The following is a 22,246-nucleotide window of genomic DNA, read 5'->3' as shown; positions in this document are numbered from 1 at the left end:
GAACACAAATTTTGAAATTGTTCTTTCAGTGGGCGGCTGCAATGATATGCCCATTTTTCCGGATTAATGTTTTCGGATATTCCGGTTGAAATATCCAAAAATACTAACAAGGAAAAATTGAGCAAAAGGTCTTATTATCGTTCATTTCTGTTTTCGTTATGGAAATTTGTTAAACGAAATTTAGTCATAATAACGTTTTTATAGGGAATCGTATATTTTTTTATTTAGTTCTACTTTTTTGGATATTTTTCCATGTCATAGATGCCAAAACATACGACATAACGGCGAATACATAATACTCTTATCCAGAATAGGAATTTAATTAAATTATTTGGACATCTGTCTGACCTGGAATCGAATCCAGACCCGATAGCATCTGAGACCATTATGGTGAGCGGTTACCATACCAATTGGGGGTAAAATTTTAGAGTATGTTATTATAAAAAAGAAGATACAGAATCAAAATACTTGTGTATTCACTTTAGTTTTATATAAACGGAGTACGGCAGTGCATAAGCCAAGTTTCAAATTTTCGAATCGCTCATCAGTTACTGTATAAGACCAAGGGATCTGGCTCTGTCCAGCCAATCGGAACGCGATACGTAGCTACCGCACAGAACTCGGCTGCCAGTGAAGGCTGTTCTTCCATGTAGTAACCTGAAGTTATCCATCACCATTACTGTTCCTGTAATATAAAACAAACTCTTTTTATTAAATTATGCCTAGCACGTAGGACAAGTGGCCACTTTAAGGTAATTGTAAGTGATAAGTTTTTATTTGTGTAAATATATAGAACGAGTTCTATTCGCGCGCCTACACGATCGACCATCTGGGGGGCGCCCGCTCCCGCGGGAACTCCCTGGACTGGCGACCTCCGACCATCAGGAGGCCGACCGTCCGCTCGGTAACGACGCATAAGTACCGAATCACCCCTTCAACAGGGGGATGATAGATATTTTTAATAATTGTTCATTATTTTATTATGTTTTAAATAACATCATATTATTATGAATAAATATCAAGAATCCGGGGGGTATTTACCACCTGAGAATCTGCCCGGGCAAAGGGGTATCCTCGAGACCCGAAATTCCATGCCCACCGCCCTTATGTTAACATTGTCTTAGCATATGAGAGACCCGGAGGGTATGACGTCCCGCTGACTGACTGACTGACTGATAGAACGAGTGTTAGTTACTGCCTATAATAGTAGTTGTATACAAACAAAAATGAGGAAAAAGTATCAGTGATAAATGATTATAAATTATTGACGATTTGATTTTATTTGCTTGTGTTTGTATGAACTTGACCATTTTTTACTATTCTCGTTTGCCATTAACAGTGAAAAAATCGCACATACGTGATAGTTTTAGTCATAAAGTTGGCCAGCATACTGAACTAGGTTCTATGTCCTCATTATTTATTATCCTCATTATTCTGCATCGGAAAAAGCAGGATAATATGAAGTGAATATCAAAAGAGCACGTACCTGGCGTCAGTTTGAATTGCAACTGATTGTCGGGATTCTCGTAATACCGGGAGAGGTTCCTCAACGATCGGTAGTAAGAGCGACATTCCTCGCCGCTCTCAAATGCCATCGCTGACCTATCGTACACGTTGAATCTGAAAACCATTGATTTAGTAAACCATCTGTTGTTTAAGACGCTGATATTATACTGCAGTTATTATTAATCAATGTGTATACGTATGTTTGTGTGTATATTCGAACTAAAGTTTTTTTCTTTGTTTCTTTCAATGCGAATCTTTACCAACCAAAGGGACATGACGACAACTATTGTGAAGAAATGGTCAAATTTCAATGTAAGCAAAACATTGAATAGATTGATTGTTAATCTTGAAAAAACTTGAAAGATAAGTTCAAGGAAAAAGGGGAGTCGAAATAACAATTAATTAACTGAAACGTTTTCTTTTTCTTTATGGGTCATTTTAATACCTTATCTGCTTCAGGTCGCCGTCTTTGTCAACTTGTATGACAGGTGCTGAATATCTGTGATGGTGACCATCTTCCAAATATTCAGCTTCGACATTAAAGGTGGTGAGAAACTTGAAGTCTTCAGGATGCTCTTCTTTCAAGCGCAGCGCTCCATAGAAGCCATCAGCGAGAATGGTTTCTCCACCGGTGCCATTTGTATGTTTGATGCAGTGAAGAATTTGAAGTCTGTGGGTTATAAAAAATGTATATCTCCCTTACCACGCCCTTCAGACCAGAACATAGGAGCGCTTAATACAGCTGTTATTAGGCAGAAATAGGTGTGGTGGTGGTGCCGCCGGAATCGAACATAAAGAGTTCTACCACATTCAAAAGATGTTTTTCTGTTGTGATTTCCATTTAACAGTAGCAGAAGTTATGTACTGAACCCTACTCCAACAAAATCCGGTTTTGCAAAAAGATGAATTGGTGTTTTGAATGGAAATCTAGTTTTGAAATAAAATTTCTGATCTTATTTTTTTTACATAATAATAAATGCATAAAACAAAACTACATTATTTTCCATGCTTATTTCTCTCCCCATATTTCTCACAGTAGGTATATTTGCCGCGAATCTGTCACACAGGGTAACAGATACATCAATCAGTTTTAATAACGCCTTCCGAAGCGTTTTTATGAAGTGAATATCTCTTATCGAAGAACCCCTCAATCAAATAACGATGTGGCATCTTCTTCAATATGAATATTTCATATCGAATGCCTATACGCTACGTAATTCCATATAGGAATCAATTTGCACTGTAATATACTATTCTCATATTTAGATTAGAAGTAAGTTATAGTATATCTCATAGTAGTTATTATACTATATATTATTAATACTACAAGATTATTTTAACATACTAAGTATAATATAAGAAATGGTGTGTTTGTCTTATTCTATGTTTCAAAATAATAGTAGAAATACGTTATAAATACGTGATAATAAAATATTTTAATGTTTTATCAGGGCAGTTTTAGAGTTTGGAAAACGAAAAATTATACCTATAAATAATGTAGTAGTTAGGTGAAAATATAAAATAATAATTATCTTACATAGTGGATTGTAAATCCACAGGTCGCTGATTCATATCCAGCTCGAGGGACTATAAAACTGTAGTGTGTAAGTTTTGAGGGTGAGGTAAATTTGTTAAATATAACCTAACTCAACGAGTGCCGTTTTAACACTAAATATTATTAAGAAAATTAATTATTCTAAATAATGAGTACACAATAAATATATTTCGTAGGTTCATATGTGCAATAAGAAATGCGCCATCAACAATAACACCGTGCTCGTACGTTATCACCGCATTACAATAACTGTTTATGAAACGGTTGTTACTTATAATTACTTCCCGTTATTATGCAAATATTCAGTATTTAAGCAGAATTCCCTACAATCTGATTATATTCTCATACAGTAACCAATTTTACAAGCGGTACTTTGAGCACGTTCACGCGGCGATATCTTTCGGTGTTCACACCCATTTTCATCTGCATTTTATCTTCCTTTATATCGGAAAAACCGTCCTAACCGAACCTAAGTAAATGTACGGAACCGGATGAAAAAGAGATGAGCGAAAATATAAAACGCTTTTAAAAATATTTGTACTGCACTCAACGGTTATTTTTTATTTCTCGTACGTTTTATAACTTCAACGGGGAGTACGGTTTAATATGACAATGTTTGATATTGGTAAATGTTGCAATTATTGCTAAAATAGCATTTATTTTTTTAATTCCTAACTTTTTTATTTATTTTTCGCTTTTTTCTTGTGATGTAAATGCCATAAATATAAAGTAATTACATTATTTATACTTATAAATAAACAAAAATATTTTCTATACTACAAAAGCTGGTGTAAAAAAATATTTTATGTTTTATTTGAAACAATTATATAAAAACCTATCTCTTATTCATCTAAACATAATAACCACCATCCACAGAGGCTAATAAATACTCCATTTTTTAAATTAAATTATTTTAATCCTACTGAACCCTAACACGTAACCGGGAGGAGCAATCTTTATAGCAACATTGACGCCGACACGTTATTAAGATTGCCTAAAACCAATTTCATTAAAGGCTAATAAGCGAGACATAATGTAATATCGGCCATTTTCACGCCGGAATGCTTTCTAGCTTGAATTCAGTAGTGCGAGTTATGGCACCCTAACGGACAATTACGCATTTTGTACAGGATGGCACGTTTTAAATAGACTTTTGAAGAAAATGTTAAATGAGTTAGTTAAGTTGACAATGGTTTAATAGGTTAAAAATGAAAATATTTGCTTTATTAATATAATTTAATTAATTAATATAATTTTAAAATAGTGACAAATATATTTTTATTGTCATTGAAGTGGAAAACTAGCCAGCCCTTAAATAATTGTTTTCCCCTACCCATGGATATCAGTTATCAACAAATATCGCCTATTTTCACGCCGGAATGTTTTATAGCTTGAATTCAGTAGTGCGAGTTATGGCACCCTAACAAAGAATTGCGCATTTTGTACAGGATGGTACGTTTTAAATAGGGTTTTAAATAAAATGTTAACTAACTTATTATATATTTTGTGATTTTGAATAAAAAAAATACTGTTTATAAAAAATAATACAGGTAAATTGAGAAATTACATTGTTTTATTGAAATTCAAGTGGCAAACTATTGCAGTCTGTCTGAGTGATTGTCTACCTGTCCATCTGTAATCAACAAATAGGGCGGTGTCCTTAATTAGATAAGCAACAGAACCATTGCCACCTCGGGAGACTACATTCAGTATATCTCAGGTACCTTCCCATTGTCCCTGTAGTTCCGGGACCAGAATAGGGCTACGGTATCCCCTGCCTGTCGTAAGAGGCGACTAAAAGGGGCTTCCGGGGTTGCGGGCTGCAAGAGTGGGAGCTCAAACCGCCCGGCTAATTACTCCGGGAAGGACGGCGGTATGTGTGGTCGCATACCGTCGTGTACAACAGACGGTGCGGCGAGCGGCATGCTCACCTGGACGGAGCCCGACGGGGCAACGCGCTAAGAGGACTCCGGTTGCGTTCCTCTGGAGATCCCGGAGTCCTTTACGCAGCGCCGAGGACGGCCACCGGGGGGGTTTTAGTGCGGTAAGAATCCCACATAACTATGTGTCGCTCCCACGGCACCGGGTACCTTTCGAAGGTTTCCCCCTCGAAAACAAAAAAAAAAAAAGGTACCTTCCCATGCTCTTTAAATCCATAGGCTCGTTATTCCCATAGGTTTTTCCGAAATCCACTCAGGAAGAATCGCACCCTCACCTAATTCTTGTTTCCATCACCTCCATGATCCTCTCGACTCTTAGTTTGACCTTTGTCGCCTATTTTCCATACTACGACACCGCGAAAAGGCAGAGCAACCATGAACGAAACTAAACAGAATTTGAAAGCGACCAACAAGCAAAAGCTTTTCGAATAAGCCCCGAAATAATAATGACGGATGGCTTCGGGTGAAACGGGTCACAGGAATAGGCAGGCCCTTGAAAAAATAACCAGTTTGATTATTGTGAAATCTGGGAATGAAAAGGATTTTTTTTTTTGCCTTCCAAGTTTTTTTAATTTCGCATACAGATTGGATTGTTAAGATTGCTTTGCTTTACTGAGGCAAAATTAGATAACGTTTTTCCGTTAGTTATTATTATATAATTGTTGTTATTATGAAAGCTCAGCCTGTTTACGTTATAAGTATACCAAAATGCCGTTGTTGCATTCTAATTACATATCTACAGGCACTGAACGTGTCAGACGCGTGCAGTGTCAGACAAAAAATATTTTCCCATAGAATTGACGTATTCATATCGACCGGGGCACCGTGACAAAATAGTATTTTGACCGTATAGGAAAATATGATTTTGTGTGACACGTTCAGTACAAACAGGGCAGCAGAATTAAGGTCAGGTCAGGTCATTTTGAAGGTGGTAGAACCCTTTGTGGTTCGACTCCGGCGGCACCACCGCCACACCTATTTCTACCTAATAACAGCAGTGTTAGGTGCTGCTGTGTTCCGGTTTGAAGGGCGTGGTAAGGGAAACAGACTTTTCCGAGGCATTCCAGCTTAGTCCTCAGGGGTAGCGGCGCATCTGTGGCCGACCTTAGGTAGGAATATCTAATCCTACCTGGGGTTGATTACAGATGTCCATGGGCGGCAGTAGCCACTTACCATCAGGTGGCCTGCATGCTCGTCTGCTACTCCTATATTATAAAAAAAGGACAATGGACAATGGTCTTGCTTACTTACCCAGCAGCTTCTGTAAAGTATGTATTGTCATTATGGACTGCAAGTGGTAAATTCGTGTACGCGGTATCAGCATGTTCTTGCTTCGTGGTGAACTGCCACATGCCTCCAAATAACGTATGTTGTACTCCACCTAAGGCTTGGCAGACCTTTTCTGTGGCCTCCATGGAGGTGCCTACCTAGAAAGTTTCATAGAAGAGGATTATTATTAGTATCAATTTATTATTGTGCTATTGATGTATGTACCTACAAATGCAGGTCTCTTAAGGCTGTCCCTGTAGTTCCGGGACTAGGGCTACGGTATCCCCTGCCTGTCGTAAGAGGCGACTAAAAGGGGGCTTCCGGGGTTGCGGGCGGCAAGAGTGGGAGCTCGAACCGTCCAGTAAGCGACCCCGGGATGGACGGCGGTATGTATGGTCGCATACCGTCGTGAACACCAGATGGTTTGGGAGGAGCGAAAACTGCTCTCCCAGGGCAGAGCCCGATCGGGGCTTAGCGCTTTGAGGACTCCGGTTGTGTTCCGTCGGAGATCCCGGAGTTCTCCAACAAGCGATGAGAACGGCCACCGGGGGGGGGGAGGTTATAGTGCGGTAAAAATACCACATAACTCGACGTCGCTCGCACGTCGTCGGGTACATTTTGAAGGTTTCCCTTCGATAAAAAAAGGTCTCTTAAGGTGGGTGTTCACCGAAGAAGAGCGGATAAATAGTCTTCAATTTTTTTTCAAAAAGTTCAAGTTTATATAACTTGATTTTAAATTTACATTAGTTTACGTAATGTATAAGAAATGAATTATTAACGTAGAATTTTTAACAGTCTACCACTTAATCAGTGTACTGACAGTTTTTAGAAAGCGAAACACGAAATCCAAATATGTATCCATTTGATATTTATAACAGTTAGACTAAATGAGTAGTGTTGCTGTGATAAAGATCAACGCAAAGGGAAACCGCTGAACTTTAGAGTAATGGAATTTTACTCAAAGGTTCTTTATATAGCGTAAATGAGCACTACGAGGATAAAATAGGATAATATTGTTTGATCATCTTTTGATTTTGAAGCAGATACCTACTATGAAACTTCGTATTTGGCTTTCTGGATAAAAATAATAAAACGCATATTTCACCGTTTTTGGAAATTCTACTTCAGCTTTTATAGTGAAGTCGGGTTTTTTGATTTTTTAATTAATTACTTGTTAAACAAGTCAAACTTTTACTAAGTTCTAATTTTAACAACCGAAGAGAGAAAACAACAAAAAAAAAAATATTAACACTTACTTTCAAACAAATGCATTTATCGATTGTGCAATTATAATAAGATGTGCTTCTAATATCGGTATTCGAAAACAGTTTCCATATCAGTTTAATAACAAAATATCAGTACATAACCGTTTTCAAATATATCGGAAAACGACAATTTTTATCACTTACTTGTTCTATTAAGGCGACTCCATAATCCAAAAGTGATTGGAAAACAGCCTTAGCGCCTTCCACAGAGTTAAGAAACTTATCGACATGCACCCTCGTTATTTTATCAGCTACTTCGTCTCCTCGCCATAGGATTGGTTTTAGTTTTCTGCTATTTACCCATGTCTTGTAATGGAATTGCGCTAAGAACTCAGACGAGTACGTTGATATGTGTTTATCGTCCCCTAAAATAATAAATTTAAGTCAAAAAAGTTAAGTCACTTCAAACAAACTTGCTTATCTTAACTATAATTTGCTGAAGGTGGTAGAACCCTTTGTTGTTCGACACCTGCGGCACCACCGCCGCACCTATTTCTGCCTAAAAACGATTATTTTGTGGTTAAACGCTACTGTGTTCTAGTAAGTAGGGTGGGGTAAGGGAGATATACTTTTCCGATGCGTTCCAGCTTAGTCCTCAGGGGTAGCGGCGCATCTGTGGCCGACCTCAGGTAGTAATATCTAATCCTATCTGGGGTTAGTTACAGATGTCCATAGGCGGCAGTTGCCACTTACGATCAGGTGCACTGCATGCACATCTGCTACTCCCATATTATAAAAAAGGTTATATGTAGAAATATGTACAAAAATACAAAATCCCCAAATTATAATGCCGCATACGTACGCTTGGTGTTTGTTGCAAACTCTAAACGTCTACAAACGTTCGGCTTGACTAAAAGCTATGCTACGAATGCTAGTAAACCTACACTAACCAAGGCAAACTGTCTAGCCACACGTTCAAATTTGTAATTGCAAGTTCAGAATCAAAATATAGTATGTTCTCTATAATATGTAGACTGAATTTTTAACATTTTGTCACCAGGTTTTTTCTTTCTACCCCTAAAATAAATTAGAAAGGGTATTTTTTCTACTTACATTCAATTGCAATTCCGGATTTGATCAACTCAAATTTCTTTATCTTTGTATCAGGAATGTTTAGTAAATGCAGAGCTCTTTGGAAAGTGTCAGCATGGTAACAAGTAGAACATCTGAAATAATCATTTAGAATAAGAAAGTTATATGAAATACTGCAGATTCTTATTTTATTTATTTTCAGATAAATATTTTATCAATAAAACGGTTTCCTCCTCTAAGCTGGATAATAGGATTGCTTGCGTTGCACCTCTTTTCATGTATTCTCTATTGCACTACTTAGCCCTAGCAGACGAGCTACTTCTAGCAGCGGCGATTCACGTTTTTACGATTGCATTGATGTTGCCTCACATTTAGGCGACAAACTGCTTTCAAACGCGCTATAATAATCTTGTATTTTCAAACGCTTTACTCTGGAGACATAAAAATCGTTAATCCTGTCAACAGGATAAAATTATTTAAATCGTGTATTTTCATCGGTTCTCAATAATTGTTCAAAATTTTAAATTAATTGGACCGTTCAAATTGGGTTAAAAACGAGTTCAAATATTCCGTTACATACATACATACAGGTCAAGCTAATAAAAGCGTGGTGATCAAATATTGTAAAATGCATATCGGGGTTCTCTATTTCTGTACAAGTCTATAGCGATTATTAGGTACACAATTGACTACTTTTCGGTTTATCAATCAAAAATGAAAAATACCTGCAATGATCTCTTAGCCAACAATCTTCTAACACAATTGTCTTGTCATTTTTAAAATCAAGTTGCAATGCTCTGCCAACAATTTTCACAGCTTTTATATCTGTAATGGACGATTTAATTTATTAATATTAAAAATAATAATAAAATGTAAACAACGATTTTATAAAGCTCTCAAGTAAGATCCTATACCCTACTATGAAGCAAATTCTTATATGCTAAAGTTTGCTAATAAGTAATTGTAATATCTTTAATTGATTTGTAACGATTTTTATTCTGTTACAAGTATCTAGTATTGTTTGGAATATAAGAGATTTTCTTCCCAATGGTGAAAATACACGTTTTATCCTATGTTTCTTCTTAAATAGCGCTTGTTAAGTCTTAAATAGTTCTATTAAATTCACGTTCATTATGAATTAAAATCTTAACATTTGGAATATAGTTTCTAGAATGAATCACTACACAAAATCTTTGTTTTTTGTTTCGTATTCCGTAGCTATAAAAGTACTTTTAACAATCTCCGATAACTGTCTCTTCCCCGTAATCCTGTAGCCGGCGTCCAATAAACTATTTCGTCCCTGATTAAAGGGCCCTTAGATCCTCTGTCTTATCGCAGTTTTGACTAGCTACGTGATCGGAGTAGAAATATTTTACCGTTTTCATATTATTTACTTGAAGACATTTCTGTGACAATTCGGCCGGTATCTTTTTTTTTATGTATGTATACGAATTACTCCGCCGATAATGCACCGATTTTAATCATTCTTTTTTTATTGTATAGAGACGAGCTGGAAGTTGGTCCCACTTAAATATGGTTAGGATCCATCGATGGATTCTGGAGAAAATGAGGGGAACTCCTCCACCCATGTAAATATAACAGCCATAACTTCGCCGTTTATGAACCTATTTTAATGCCTTTAATTTCGTGTGTGTACAATTGCTACAAGTTGGTCCCATTTAAATATGATGAGGATCCGAGTAGCTGATGCTAAGTGGCCACTGCCACTCATGGACATCGGTAACCAAAGTCGTAGAATAGAACCTATTCTACCTGAAGACGGAACCAGATGCGCCGCTACTCCTATGGTCGCCTATTAAGTACCTTTCTACTGGAACACAGATCTGATTCACTCTAGAATTTAGTATAGCGGTGGTACCTCTCCGGGCGAATCATACAGGCTCTGCCACATTTTTCGCCATACTTCTATTTGATTTAATGAAATTCATCATTAATTTCAAGTATCTTTCCCTAGTATATTGGATCACGATGATCCGACGACCACATTTGGCTACCTTCCAACTTCATACATTAAAATTTGTATCTTGCTTTAGCAATACAGATTATGGTACTTTTTATACATTTTTTAATCTTCAGTAGATATATAAGTATAAAAATCATTGAAAATTATATACATTCAAAAAGCTGTTCTCTTGCTGAGAAAAGAGATGTGACCAGTGGGAATGAAATGGTTTTTATCTGCTGGTAAGTTATTCTTAGATATCCTCTTCATTATTACGCTATTGCCTCTATAATCAAGCTATATAAACATTTAAATTGCTGTACATTTCCTAACTAAAATACCAGTCGAGAACGGTGCAAATTCCTTCGTCTGAACAAAGGTTTTTCAATTTACTTTTCACCTGCGCAGAAAGTTTGATCGCATACAAGCCGGAAACAGAGCGGTAAATTCAACTTCAAACCGGTTCTCTAGCAGTACCCATTCAAATAGTTAAACATTCGTTTGACTATTTTATTACTGCGTTTTGTGCCGTAGTTGCAAATACTTTATACAAAGGCGTATTTTTGCAAATTATGGAGAACATAGATTTCTTAACTTTTTAAATGACGATATCTTGGAACCGGTGATTCGTTTGAACAATAGATAAGTGTGGGTATAATGTTATAAGTAAGTGTAAATAAATAAGTGTAGGTAAAGACAATTTTTATGGATAATTGCACAATTAATAATTTTGATTTGTGCCATATTTGTGATAAAACTTACCAAATGTTTGTATCCTTGAATGTCTACTATGTCCGGACTAATGTGACTAATGGAAAAGTAATGGTTTTTAGTTCCTGATAAGCTATTATTTAAGTTTTTCCTGTATTATTTCGCTATTGCCTCTATAATCAAGCCATAAACATTTAAATTGCACTGTACATTTTTTAACTAAAATACCAGTCGAGAACGGTGCAAATTCCTTCGTCTGAACAAAGCTTTTTCAATTTACTTTTCACCTGCGCAGAAAGTTTGATCGCATACAAGCCGGAAACAGAGCGGTAAATTCAACTTCAAACCGGTTCTCTAGCAGTACCCATTCAAATAGTTAAACATTCGTTTGACTATTTTATCACTGCGTTTTGTAGCAGTTGCAAATGCTTTGTTCGATTTTAACTTTAAAAAATTAAATGGGTTAAAAGTAGAAGACCTATGCCTCGTTTTGTACGGATTTTGAACATTTATTCTCCGAGGTTTCAAGTTTATGTACGATCAGTGATACTTCGATGTCGTGTGTGTATTAGAATATATTCATCGCTTATTTAAAGTATTGAGAGGAAATGCGAGAGTTAATAAAAAGTGCAACATGTTATCTATGGTAACAGATGTCAGAGGGCGGCTGTAATCACTTATCATCAGGTGGATTGCAAGTTGCGAGTAGCAAATCTAATAAAAACGCTCTGTTATATTCATGAAAGTTAACTTAGTAGCCAAATTACGATATAAAAGACTAGTTATAAATTAAAGTGAAATCTGATCACACAATCACTAAATTATGAATTAGAATTATTTGTTATAATACAATAAAATTTAAATTATTAAAATTTGAAGTGTGATTTTTATATTGAAATTGTTATTATACTCACCATCCATTGCGTTCCAAAATACTTTTATTTTCACAAATTAAAAATAATTGTACTACAATAGTTACAACTATTTTATTTTATCATTACACAGATGTGACCACTAGGAGGTCAAATTTAAGACTGTCGGGCTACTGATTGCCTACAGTTATCACAACCCAAAGGTCAATTTTATGTACTCTTTGAACTGGTTATTACAAACTATTGATTACTTCTTAATTAAATGTGTTATGTCACATGACGTCTCTTAAAATCACACACATAATAAAGATAAGATATGTATATTATCTATTGCAAAGGTCTCTTTTTGAAAAAAAAAAACTGTGTGAACATAATTTTTGAAACTTCTTTATTAAAAAAAGTCTCTTAAAAAGTTCTCAAAGGGGTGTGAATTTTACAAAACCCGATTAATCACTTCAATCTTATAAAAAAGTATGTTACACCCTCTCCCATTTGAACATAACAAACATAGAGGCAGAAATTGTTTTTAGCACAACATATTAAATAAAAAATATATATTCGTTTACATAACCAAGAATATTGTTGGTTAGAAATAAACCTTCCAATAAAAACAAAATTGCAACGTCCCCGATTTTAATTGGATTCCTAACAAGGATTTTTGTCAGAATCAAAATACAGAATCAAAATACTTGTATATTCACTTTAGTTTTATATAAAAGGAATATGGCAGTGCATAAGCCAAGTTTCAAAAATTCGAATCGCTCATCAGTTACTGTATAAGACCAAGGGATCTGGCTCTGTCCAGCCAATCGGAACGTGACACGTAGCTACCGCACAGAACTCGGTTGCCAGTGAAGGCTGTTCTTCCATGTAATAACCTGAAGTTGTCCATCACCATCACTGTGCCTGAAAGATAAAACAAATATTTTTATTATATTACGCCGAGATAACACTGGATAAAACTGGCCTGCTATAATAACTCTTAAGTTTTTGATTCTGCAATAAGTAGAACAATGCTAAAGTGAAAACCTGATGATATGAAGTGAATATAAAAAGAGCACGTACCTGGCGTCAGTTTGAATTGCAACTGATTGTCGGGATTCTCGTAATACCGAGAGAGGTTCCTCAACGATCGGTAGTAAGAGCGACATTCCTCGCCGCTCTCAAATGCCATCGCTGACCTATCGTACACGTTGAATCTGAAAACCATTGATTTAGTAAACCATCTCTTCAGTTATTATGTTTGTGTGTATATTCGAAATAAAGTTTTTTTCTTTGTTTCTTTCAATGCGAATCTTTAACAACCAAAGGGACATGACGACAACTATTGTGAAGAAATAGTAAAATGTCAATGTAAGCAAAACATTGGATAGATTGATTGTTAATCTTGAAAAACTTTAAAAATAAGTTAGTAGTTTATGGAAAAAGGGGAGTCGATGTAACGATTCATTAACTGAACTGTTTTCTTTTTCTTTATGGGTCATTTAAATACCTTATCTGCTTCAGGTCGCCGTCTTTGTCAACTTGTATGACAGGTGCTGAATATCTGTGATGGTGACCATCTTCCAAATATTCTGCCTCGACATCAAAGGTGGTGAGGAACTTGAAGTCTTCAGGATGCTCTTCTTTCAAGCGCAGCGCTCCATAGAAGCCATCAGCGAGAATGGTTTCTCCACCAGTACCATTTGTATGTTTGATGCAGTGAAGAATTTGAAGCCTGTTGGTTATAAAAAATGTATGTCTCTTTTACCACGCCCTGCAAACCAGAACAAGCAGCGCTTAACACAGCTGTTATTAGGCAGAAATAGGTGTAGATCCTCTCGACTCTTAGTTTGACCTTTGTCAACTATTTTCCATACTACGACACCGCGAAAAGGCAGAGCAATCATGAACGAAACTAAACAGAATTTGAAAGCGACCAACAAGCAAAAGCTTTTCGAATAAGCCCTGAAATAATAATGACGGAAGGCTCCGGGTGAAACGGGTCACAGGAATAGGCAGGCCCTTGAAAAAATAACCAGTTTGATTATTGTGAAATCTGGGAATGAAAGGGATTTTTTTTTTGCCTTCCAAGTTTTTTTAATTTCGCATACAGATTGGATTGTTAAGATTGCTTTGCTTTACTGAGGCAAAATTAGATAACGTTTTTCCGTTAGTTATTATTATATAATTGTTGTTATTATGAAATAAAGCTCAGCCTGTTTACGTTATAATTATACCAAAATGCCGTTGTTGCATTCTAATTACATATCTACATGCACTGAACGTGTCAGACGCGTGCAGTGTCAGACAAAAAATATTTTCCTATAGAATTGACGTATTCATATCGACCGGGGCACAGCCGTCGGGTCGCGGGCCGTGACGGTCAGCATACTATACAGGAAAATATGATTTTGTGTGACACGTTCAGTACAAACAGGGCAACAGAATTAAGGTCAATGGAAAATGGTCTTGCCTACTTACCCAGCAGCTTCCGTGAAGTATGTATTGTCATTATGGACTGCAAGTGGTAAATTGGTGTACGCGGTATCAGCACGTTCTTGCTTCGTGGTGACCTGCCACATGCCTCCAAATAACGTATGTTGTACTCCACCTAAGGCTTGGCAGGCCTTCTCTGTGGCCTCCATGGAGGTGCCTACCTAGAAAGTTTCATAGAAGAGGATTATTATTAGTATCAATTTATTATTGTTCTATTGATGTATGTACCTACAAATGCAGGTATCTTAAGGCGGGTGTTCAACGAAGAAGAGCGGATAAATATAAGCCATATATAGTCATATATAGTCTTCAATTTTTTTTCAAGAAGTTCAAGTTTACATAACTTGATTTGAAATTTACTTAAGTTGTAGACTTATGTACCAGAAATGACTTTTGGAATTGTTATTAACGTAGAATTATAAACAATAGTACTATACCATTACTATACTCATAGTTTTAAGAAAAACCGAAAACAAAATCCGTCAAAATATTTATCCATTTGATATTTACAAACGTTGTACAAAACGTACAAAATTTTATTTTAACACTCGATAAAAAATTTAAAGTTAAAATATTGTATCGTTTTGTTGTTGATTGATTAAATCGTACATCCGTATTGTCTACAAATATCCGGTCACACGCTCGGAAAAGCCGAAATTGAATTTCACTATTATCGATGGCTTCCAACATCCGATACAAATAAATTCTTTTTCGGTTCACTTAACCGATGATCAATTATTACGTTCTGTAGAATGTATAATGTTAAATCAATCGGAATGATTGTTGAATTAATGTTTCATTTAAATTTTTAGTCGTCTGATCTTTATTTTCTTCGAACGCGTCCTTATTTAGCAATTTGCAAGTTTTAATTTAACTATACTCGTAGTCTGATTCAGAATTAGGTAGCTTGTTTTGTTTTTACTAAATCTCTTTTTTAAACTATGTCCCACTTTTACTAAGTTCCAATTTCAACAACCGAAGTGAGAAAGGAACGAAATAAATATATTAATTTCTTAATTATTATAATAATAATTAAATATTAAGGCTTTTTTCAAACAAACGCATTTATCGATTGTGTTATTATAATAAGATGTGCTTCTAATATCGATATTCGAAAACAATTTTCCATCTCGGTTCAAAAACAAAATATCGGTACATAACCGTTTTCAAATATAACCGAAATGACAATTTTTATCACTTACTTGTTCTATGAAGGCGACTCCATAATCCAAAAGTGATTGGAAAACAGCCTTAGCGCCTTCCACAGAGTTAAGAAACTTATCGACATGCACCCTCGTTATTTTATCAGCTACTTCGTCTCCTCGCCATAGGATTGGTTTTAGTTTTCTGCTATTTACCCATGTCTTGTAATGGAATTGAGCTAAGAACTCAGACGAGTACGTTGATATGTGTTTATCGTCCCCTAAAACAATAAATTTAAGTCACCAAAGTTAAGTCAGTTTAAACAAACTTGCTTATCTTAGCTATAATTTGCTGAAGGTGGTAGAACCCTTCGTTGTTCGACACCTGCGGCACCACCGCCGCACCTATTTCTGCCTAAAAACGATTATTTTGTGGTTAAACGCTACTGTGTTCTAGTAGGTAGGGTGGGGTAAGGGAGATATACTTTTCCGATGCGTTCCAACTTAGTCCTCTGGGGTAGCGGCGCATCTGTGGCCGACCTCAGGTAGGAATATCTAATGGTATCTAGGGTTGATTACAAATGTCCATGGGCGGCAGTAGCCACTTACCATCAGGTAGACTGCATGTACGTCTGCTACTCTCATATTATAAAAAAGGTTATATGTAGAAATATGTACAAAAATACAAAATCCCCAAATTATAATACCGCGTCCGCACACTTGGTGTTTGTTGCAAACTCTAAACGTCTACAAACGTTCGGCTTGACTAAAAGCTATGCTACGAATGCTCGTAAACCTACACAAACCAAGGCAAACTGTCTAGCCACACGTTCAAATTTGTGATTGCAAGGTTAGAATCAAAATATACTATGTTCTCTATATCTAGACTGAATTTTTAACATTTTGTCACCAGGTTTTTTCTTTCTACCCCTAAAATAAATTAGAAAGGGTATTTTTTCTACTTACATTCAATTGCAATTCCGGATTTGATCAACTCAAATTTCTTTATCTTTGTATCAGGAATGTTTAGTAAATGCAGAGCTCTTTGGAAAGTGTCAGCATGGTAACAAGTAGAACATCTGAAATAATCATTTAGAATAAGAAAGTTATATGAAATACTGCAGATTCATATTTTATTTATTTTCAGATAAATATTTTATCAACAAAACGGTTTCCTCCTCTAAGCTGGATAATAGGATTACTTGCGTTGCACCTCTTTTCATGTATTCTCTATTGCACTACTTAGCCCTAGCAGACTAGCTACTTCTAGCAGCGGCGATTCACGTTTTTACGATTGCATTGAAGTTGCCTCACATTTTGGCGACAAACTGCTTTCAAACGCGCTATGGTAATCTTGTATTTTCAAACGCTTTACTCTAGAGACATAAAAGCGCATCGATTTTCCATTCGTTTAATATCTGCGTCTCATTCCCATAAAACAGCTAAATCGTCGTTGCAGCTGTTAAAAGTAGCTAGTCTGCTGGGGCCATTACCATAGGATAAAGTTTTACATTACACGTACAAATGATGGAGCATTATAACGTAAGGGCGTAAGGGATGGGGCTTTTTGTTATTAGATAAATATAACAACATCTTTCAAGAGGCAAGATAAACCAAAAATAAAAATTATAGTTGAAAAATTAAAAACCACGCTAAAATCGCACAAAGAAAATCGTTAATCCTGATGAGTTGAATAGGATATTTTTTTTTAAATCGTGTATTATCATAGGTTCTTGATAATTGTTCAAAATTTTGAATTAATCGGACCGTTCAAAGTGGGTAAAAATCGAGTTCAAAGTTTCCGTTATATACGTACATACATACATAGAGGTCAAGCTAATAAAAGCGTGGTAATAAAAGTTTTTGCCTATCGGGTTCTTTATTGCTATACAAATCTATACCGATTATTGGGCACCCAATCGACTACTTTGCGGTTTATCAATCAAAAATGAAAAATACATACCTGCAATGATCTCTTAGCCAACAATCTTCTAACACAATTGTCTTGTCATTTTTGAAATCAACTTGCAATGCTCTGCCAACAATTTTCACAGCTTTTATTTCTGTAATGGAAGATTTAATTTAATATTATTAAATATAATAATCAACTGTAAACAAAGATTTTATAAAACTCTCAACTAAGATCCTATACTCTACTATGAAGCACATTCTTATATGCTAAAGTTAATAAGTAATTTCGCCCTGCCCGAAAACATCAGGAAAGCCACTTGTAGGAACACCTTCAAGAAAATGGTTCGGGAGTATTACTTACGCATGTCCTCCAATACTTGAGTCTTTCAACTTTCCTTAATTCACTGTGTCGTATATATTTATTTGTATATACTATATTTTTATTATATATTTATATTTATTTATAATTATTATATGTAGATATTGTATTTTTTTCTCATAGTTGTATTTCTTGTTATTTTATTATTACTGTTTATGTTTATGCCTACCACATGCTATCGCCATCACCCAGGGTCGACTGGCAGAGAATTCCATTAGGCATTAAGTTTACCCTTTGCAACCCTTACCTTAAGGTGTACAAAAATAAATAAAAATAATTGTAATAATAATTGATTTCTAACGATTTATTATTCTGTTACAAGTATCTAGTATTGTTTGGAATATAAGAGATTTTCTTTCCAATGGTGAAAATACACTTTTTAACCGACTTCAAAAAGGAGGTGGTTATCAATTCGGCCGGTATCTTTTTTTTTTTTATGTATGTACACGAATTACTCCGCCGTTAGTGGACTGATTTTAATAATTCTTTTTTTATTGTATAGAGACGAGCTGGAAGTTGGTCCCATTTAAATATGGTTATGATCCATCGATGGGTTCTGGAGAAAATGAGGGGAACTCCTCCACCCATGTAAATATAAAAGCCATAACTTCGCCTTTGATGAACCTATTTTAATGCCTTTAATTTCGTATGTGTACAATTACTACAAGTTTGTCCCATTTAAATATGATGAGGATCAGGGTGGGTTCTGGAGACAAAATATGTAACTCCTCAACCGATGGGTAAAATTGAGATTTGTTTGAAGATATTTGGTGTAGGTTCTAATGAAATTGCAAAACCAGTTTATCATTCGCAATTTAAGGGTCTGATAATGTGGATCGGAGTCAAAACATGTATCATATTAGACACGCTGCTTACATCGTTATCCAACGAAATATATTGAGCGCCGACTTCAGAAATATGTACTAAACCAACATTTTTTTTTTTTTTTACTTTGTAGTGACATAGAAGTCGGTTGTATTTTTTGTTAAAAAAAATTTTTTCCTATGTTTCTTCTTAAAATGCGCGTGTTAAGTCTTAAATTGTCCTATTAAATTCACGTTCATTATGAATTAAAATCTTATTTTTTGGAATACAATTTTTAGAATGAATCACTACATAAAATCTTTGTTTTTTTTTCGTGTTACGTATTGCGTCGCTTTAACAGTACTTTTAACAATCCCCGATAACTGTCTCTTCCCCGTAATCCTGTAGCCGGCGTCCAATAAACTATTTCCTCGCTGATTAAAGAGCCCTTAGATCCTCTGTCTTATCGCAGTTTTGACTAGCTACGTGATCGGAGTAGAAATATTTTACCGTTTTTATATTAGTTACTTGAAGACATTTCTGTGCCTTATTAAAATTGATTTTAAAAGTTGGAGTAGCTTTCAGTTCACCTGATGCTAAGTGGCCACTGCCACTCATGGACAGCGGTGACCAAAGTCGTAGAATAGGTTCTACCTGAAGACAGAACCAGAGGCGCCGCTATTCCTGTGGTCGCCAATTAAGTACCTTTCTAGTGGAACACAGATCTGATTCACTTTGGAATGTAGTATAGCGGTGGTACCTCGTGGGCGAATCATACAGGCTCTGTCACATTTTTGCCACTCTTCTATTTGATTTTATCAAATTCGTTCATTAGTTTCAAGCATCTTTCCCTAGAATATTGGATCACGATGATCCGATGACCACATTTGGCTACCTTCCAACTTCATACATTAAAATTTGTATCTTGCTTTAGCAATACAGATTATGGTACTTTTTATACATTTTTTAATCTTCGGTAGATAAGTATAAAAATCATTGAAAATTATATACATTCAAAAAGCTGTTCTCTTGCTGAGAAAAGAGATGTGACCAGTGGGAAAGAAATGGTTTTTATCAGCTGGTAAGTTATTCTTAGATATCCTCTTCATTATAACGCTATTGCCTCTATAATCAACCTATAAACATTTAAATTGCTGTACATTTCCTAACTAAAATACCAGTCGAGAACGGTGCGAATTCCTTCGTCTGAACAAAGCTTTTTCAATTTACTTTTCACCTGCGCAGAAAGTTTGATCGCATACAAGCCGGAAACAGAGCGGTAAATTCAACTTCAAACCGGTTCTCTAGCAGAACCCATTCAAATAGTTAAACATTCGTTTGACTATTTTATTATTGCGTTTTGTGGCAGTTGCAAATGCTTTGTTTGATTTTAACTTTAAAATGTATATGGGATAGAAGTAGAAGACCTATGCCTCGTTTTGTATGGATTTTGACCATTTATTCTCCGAGGTTTAACGTTTAGGTACGACCTGTGATACTTCGATGTCGTGTGTGTATTAGAATATATTAATCTCTAATGTTATGTATTGAGAGGAAATGCGAGAGTTAATAAAAAGTGCAACATGTTCTCTATGCTGACAGATGTCAGTGGGCGGCTGTAATCACTTATCATCAGGTGGATTGCAAGTTACGAGTAGCAAATCTAATAAAAACGCTCTGTTATATTCATGAAAGTTAACTTAGTAGCCAAATTACGATATAAAAGACTAGTTATAAAATGAAATCTGATCACACAATCACTAAGTTAGAATTATTTGTTTTAATACAATAAAATTTGAATTATCAAAATTTAAAAATAGTGTGATTTTCGTATTGAATTTTTTATACTCACTATCCATAGCGTTCCAAGATACTTTTATTTTCACAAATTAAAAATAATTGTACTACAATAGTTACAACTATTTTATTTTATCATTACACAGATGTGACCACTAGGAGGTCAAATTTAAGACTGTCGGGCTACTGATTGCCTACAGTTATCTTAATTCAAAGGTCACTTTTGTGTACTCTTTGAACTGGTTATGACCAACTATTGATTACTTCTTAATGAAATGTATTGACTTTTAATGACTTGATGATTGATTCTTAATGACTTGTACATAATATAGATAAGATTTCTCTATTAACTGTTGCGAAAGTCTCTTTTTGAAAATAATACTGTACATATAATTTTTGAAACTTCTTTATTAAAAAAACAGTTTCGGTAAAAGTTCTCAAAGGGATGTGGATTTTACAAAACCCTATTAATCATTATGTGGACATATTATGGGTTAAAACTTATCATTCTGGAAAGGAAAGGAGAAGCCTAGAAATGGGCCAGGTGGACTACGAAAGTCAATTTTTGGCTGGCAATACTCATGTACCATTACTATCTTAGTGCTCAAAGCTTTAAAATGCTCCATGGAACTTGAAATGGATTCAAATAAATCACCTGGTTTACTACGGTTGTAAAAAGTCAATAGTAAAGAAAGTGTTTTAAAACGGGGCATAATTTTTTGTGGCTCAACCCCTATATTTTTGCCTTTTTTCTAATATAAGAGTGCAGACGAGCATGCAGTCCACCTGATGGTAAGTGGCTACTGCCGCCCATGGACATCTGTAATCAACCCCAGATAGGATTAGATATTCCTACCTGAGGTCGGCCACAGATGCGCCGCTACCCCTGAGGACTAGGCTGGAACGCCTCGGAAAAGTCTGTCTCCCTTACCACACCCTTCAAACCGGAACACAGCAGCGCCTAACACTGCTGTTATTAGGTAGAAGTAGGTGTGGCGGTGGTGCCGCCGGAGTCGAACCACAATGGGTTCTACCATCTTCATAGCGTACCCACTACCAATCAACAACGCATATTACGTTGTTGTATTCTGGTTTAAACGATTTGGTGAAACAGTCTAAGGGGTAGTAAAATTTCAAAACACCCTTGGTATGTGATAAATGCTACCCATAGAGATCTGTAATGAACTATTAAACATCGGTTTTACTTGATGCCGATCACAGACGTGTTTCCGTTTCTAAGGATAAAGTTGTTCGCCTGCTGTAAGTTAGCTTGCATCTATAATGCAAAATCAGCCTTATGCTAGAACAGAATACATAACACCCCATTTATGTAGGTACTTCCCCGATGGATCCATATTGATTCTAATTTTCAAAATAAAATACTTGCTAGAGGACGAATATACTAATAAACTACCCGAATAGCCAAGTTAAATGAAAATAAAATAAATTTATTATAATTAAGGAAACAATTAGGGCATTCGTCTGTTTGCCCATTAATCCCATTTGCTATAGCGGCAATTAACGATAAGTAATGGCCGTAGTAACAGGCACTAATTAAAAGACTTCATTAATCTGTTATTGCCCAATAAAACGATCGCACCTCAATTAATTAAACAACAAAC

The 22,246-nt window shown here is 35.6% G+C and overlaps 2 protein-coding genes across 2 annotated transcripts; both read right to left on the bottom strand.

The window, feature by feature from the left end:
- Positions 1-548: 548 nt before the first annotated feature.
- Positions 549-12,162, bottom strand: LOC140751763 (trimethyllysine dioxygenase, mitochondrial-like). The gene is made up of 8 exons (XM_073085804.1): positions 12,156-12,162; positions 9,293-9,392; positions 8,589-8,701; positions 7,680-7,900; positions 6,253-6,428; positions 1,952-2,176; positions 1,487-1,620; positions 549-685 (listed from the first exon to the last, which is right to left on the bottom strand). The coding sequence occupies exons 1-8, from the start codon at positions 12,160-12,162 to the stop codon at positions 549-551; spliced, it is 1,113 nt and encodes a 370-aa protein (XP_072941905.1).
- A 694-nt stretch (positions 12,163-12,856) lies between these two features.
- Positions 12,857-20,806, bottom strand: LOC140751580 (trimethyllysine dioxygenase, mitochondrial-like). Its single transcript, XM_073085533.1, has 8 exons — positions 20,680-20,806; positions 17,697-17,796; positions 16,700-16,812; positions 15,794-16,014; positions 14,577-14,752; positions 13,606-13,830; positions 13,179-13,312; positions 12,857-13,019 (listed from the first exon to the last, which is right to left on the bottom strand). Exons 1-8 carry the CDS (start codon positions 20,684-20,686, stop codon positions 12,883-12,885), a joined length of 1,113 nt encoding a protein of 370 aa, XP_072941634.1. The 5' UTR covers positions 20,687-20,806; the 3' UTR covers positions 12,857-12,882.
- Positions 20,807-22,246: the final 1,440 nt, after the last annotated feature.

The sequence above is a fragment of the Epargyreus clarus genome, unplaced genomic scaffold (assembly GCF_041222505.1).
Source record: "Epargyreus clarus isolate Ecla_fem2 unplaced genomic scaffold, WU_Ecla_fem_2.2 ptg000023l, whole genome shotgun sequence".
Taxonomy (NCBI): Eukaryota; Metazoa; Arthropoda; class Insecta; order Lepidoptera; family Hesperiidae; genus Epargyreus; species Epargyreus clarus.
Note: the sequence above shows the minus strand (reverse complement) of the source record. Positions and strands in the feature narration are given on the sequence as shown.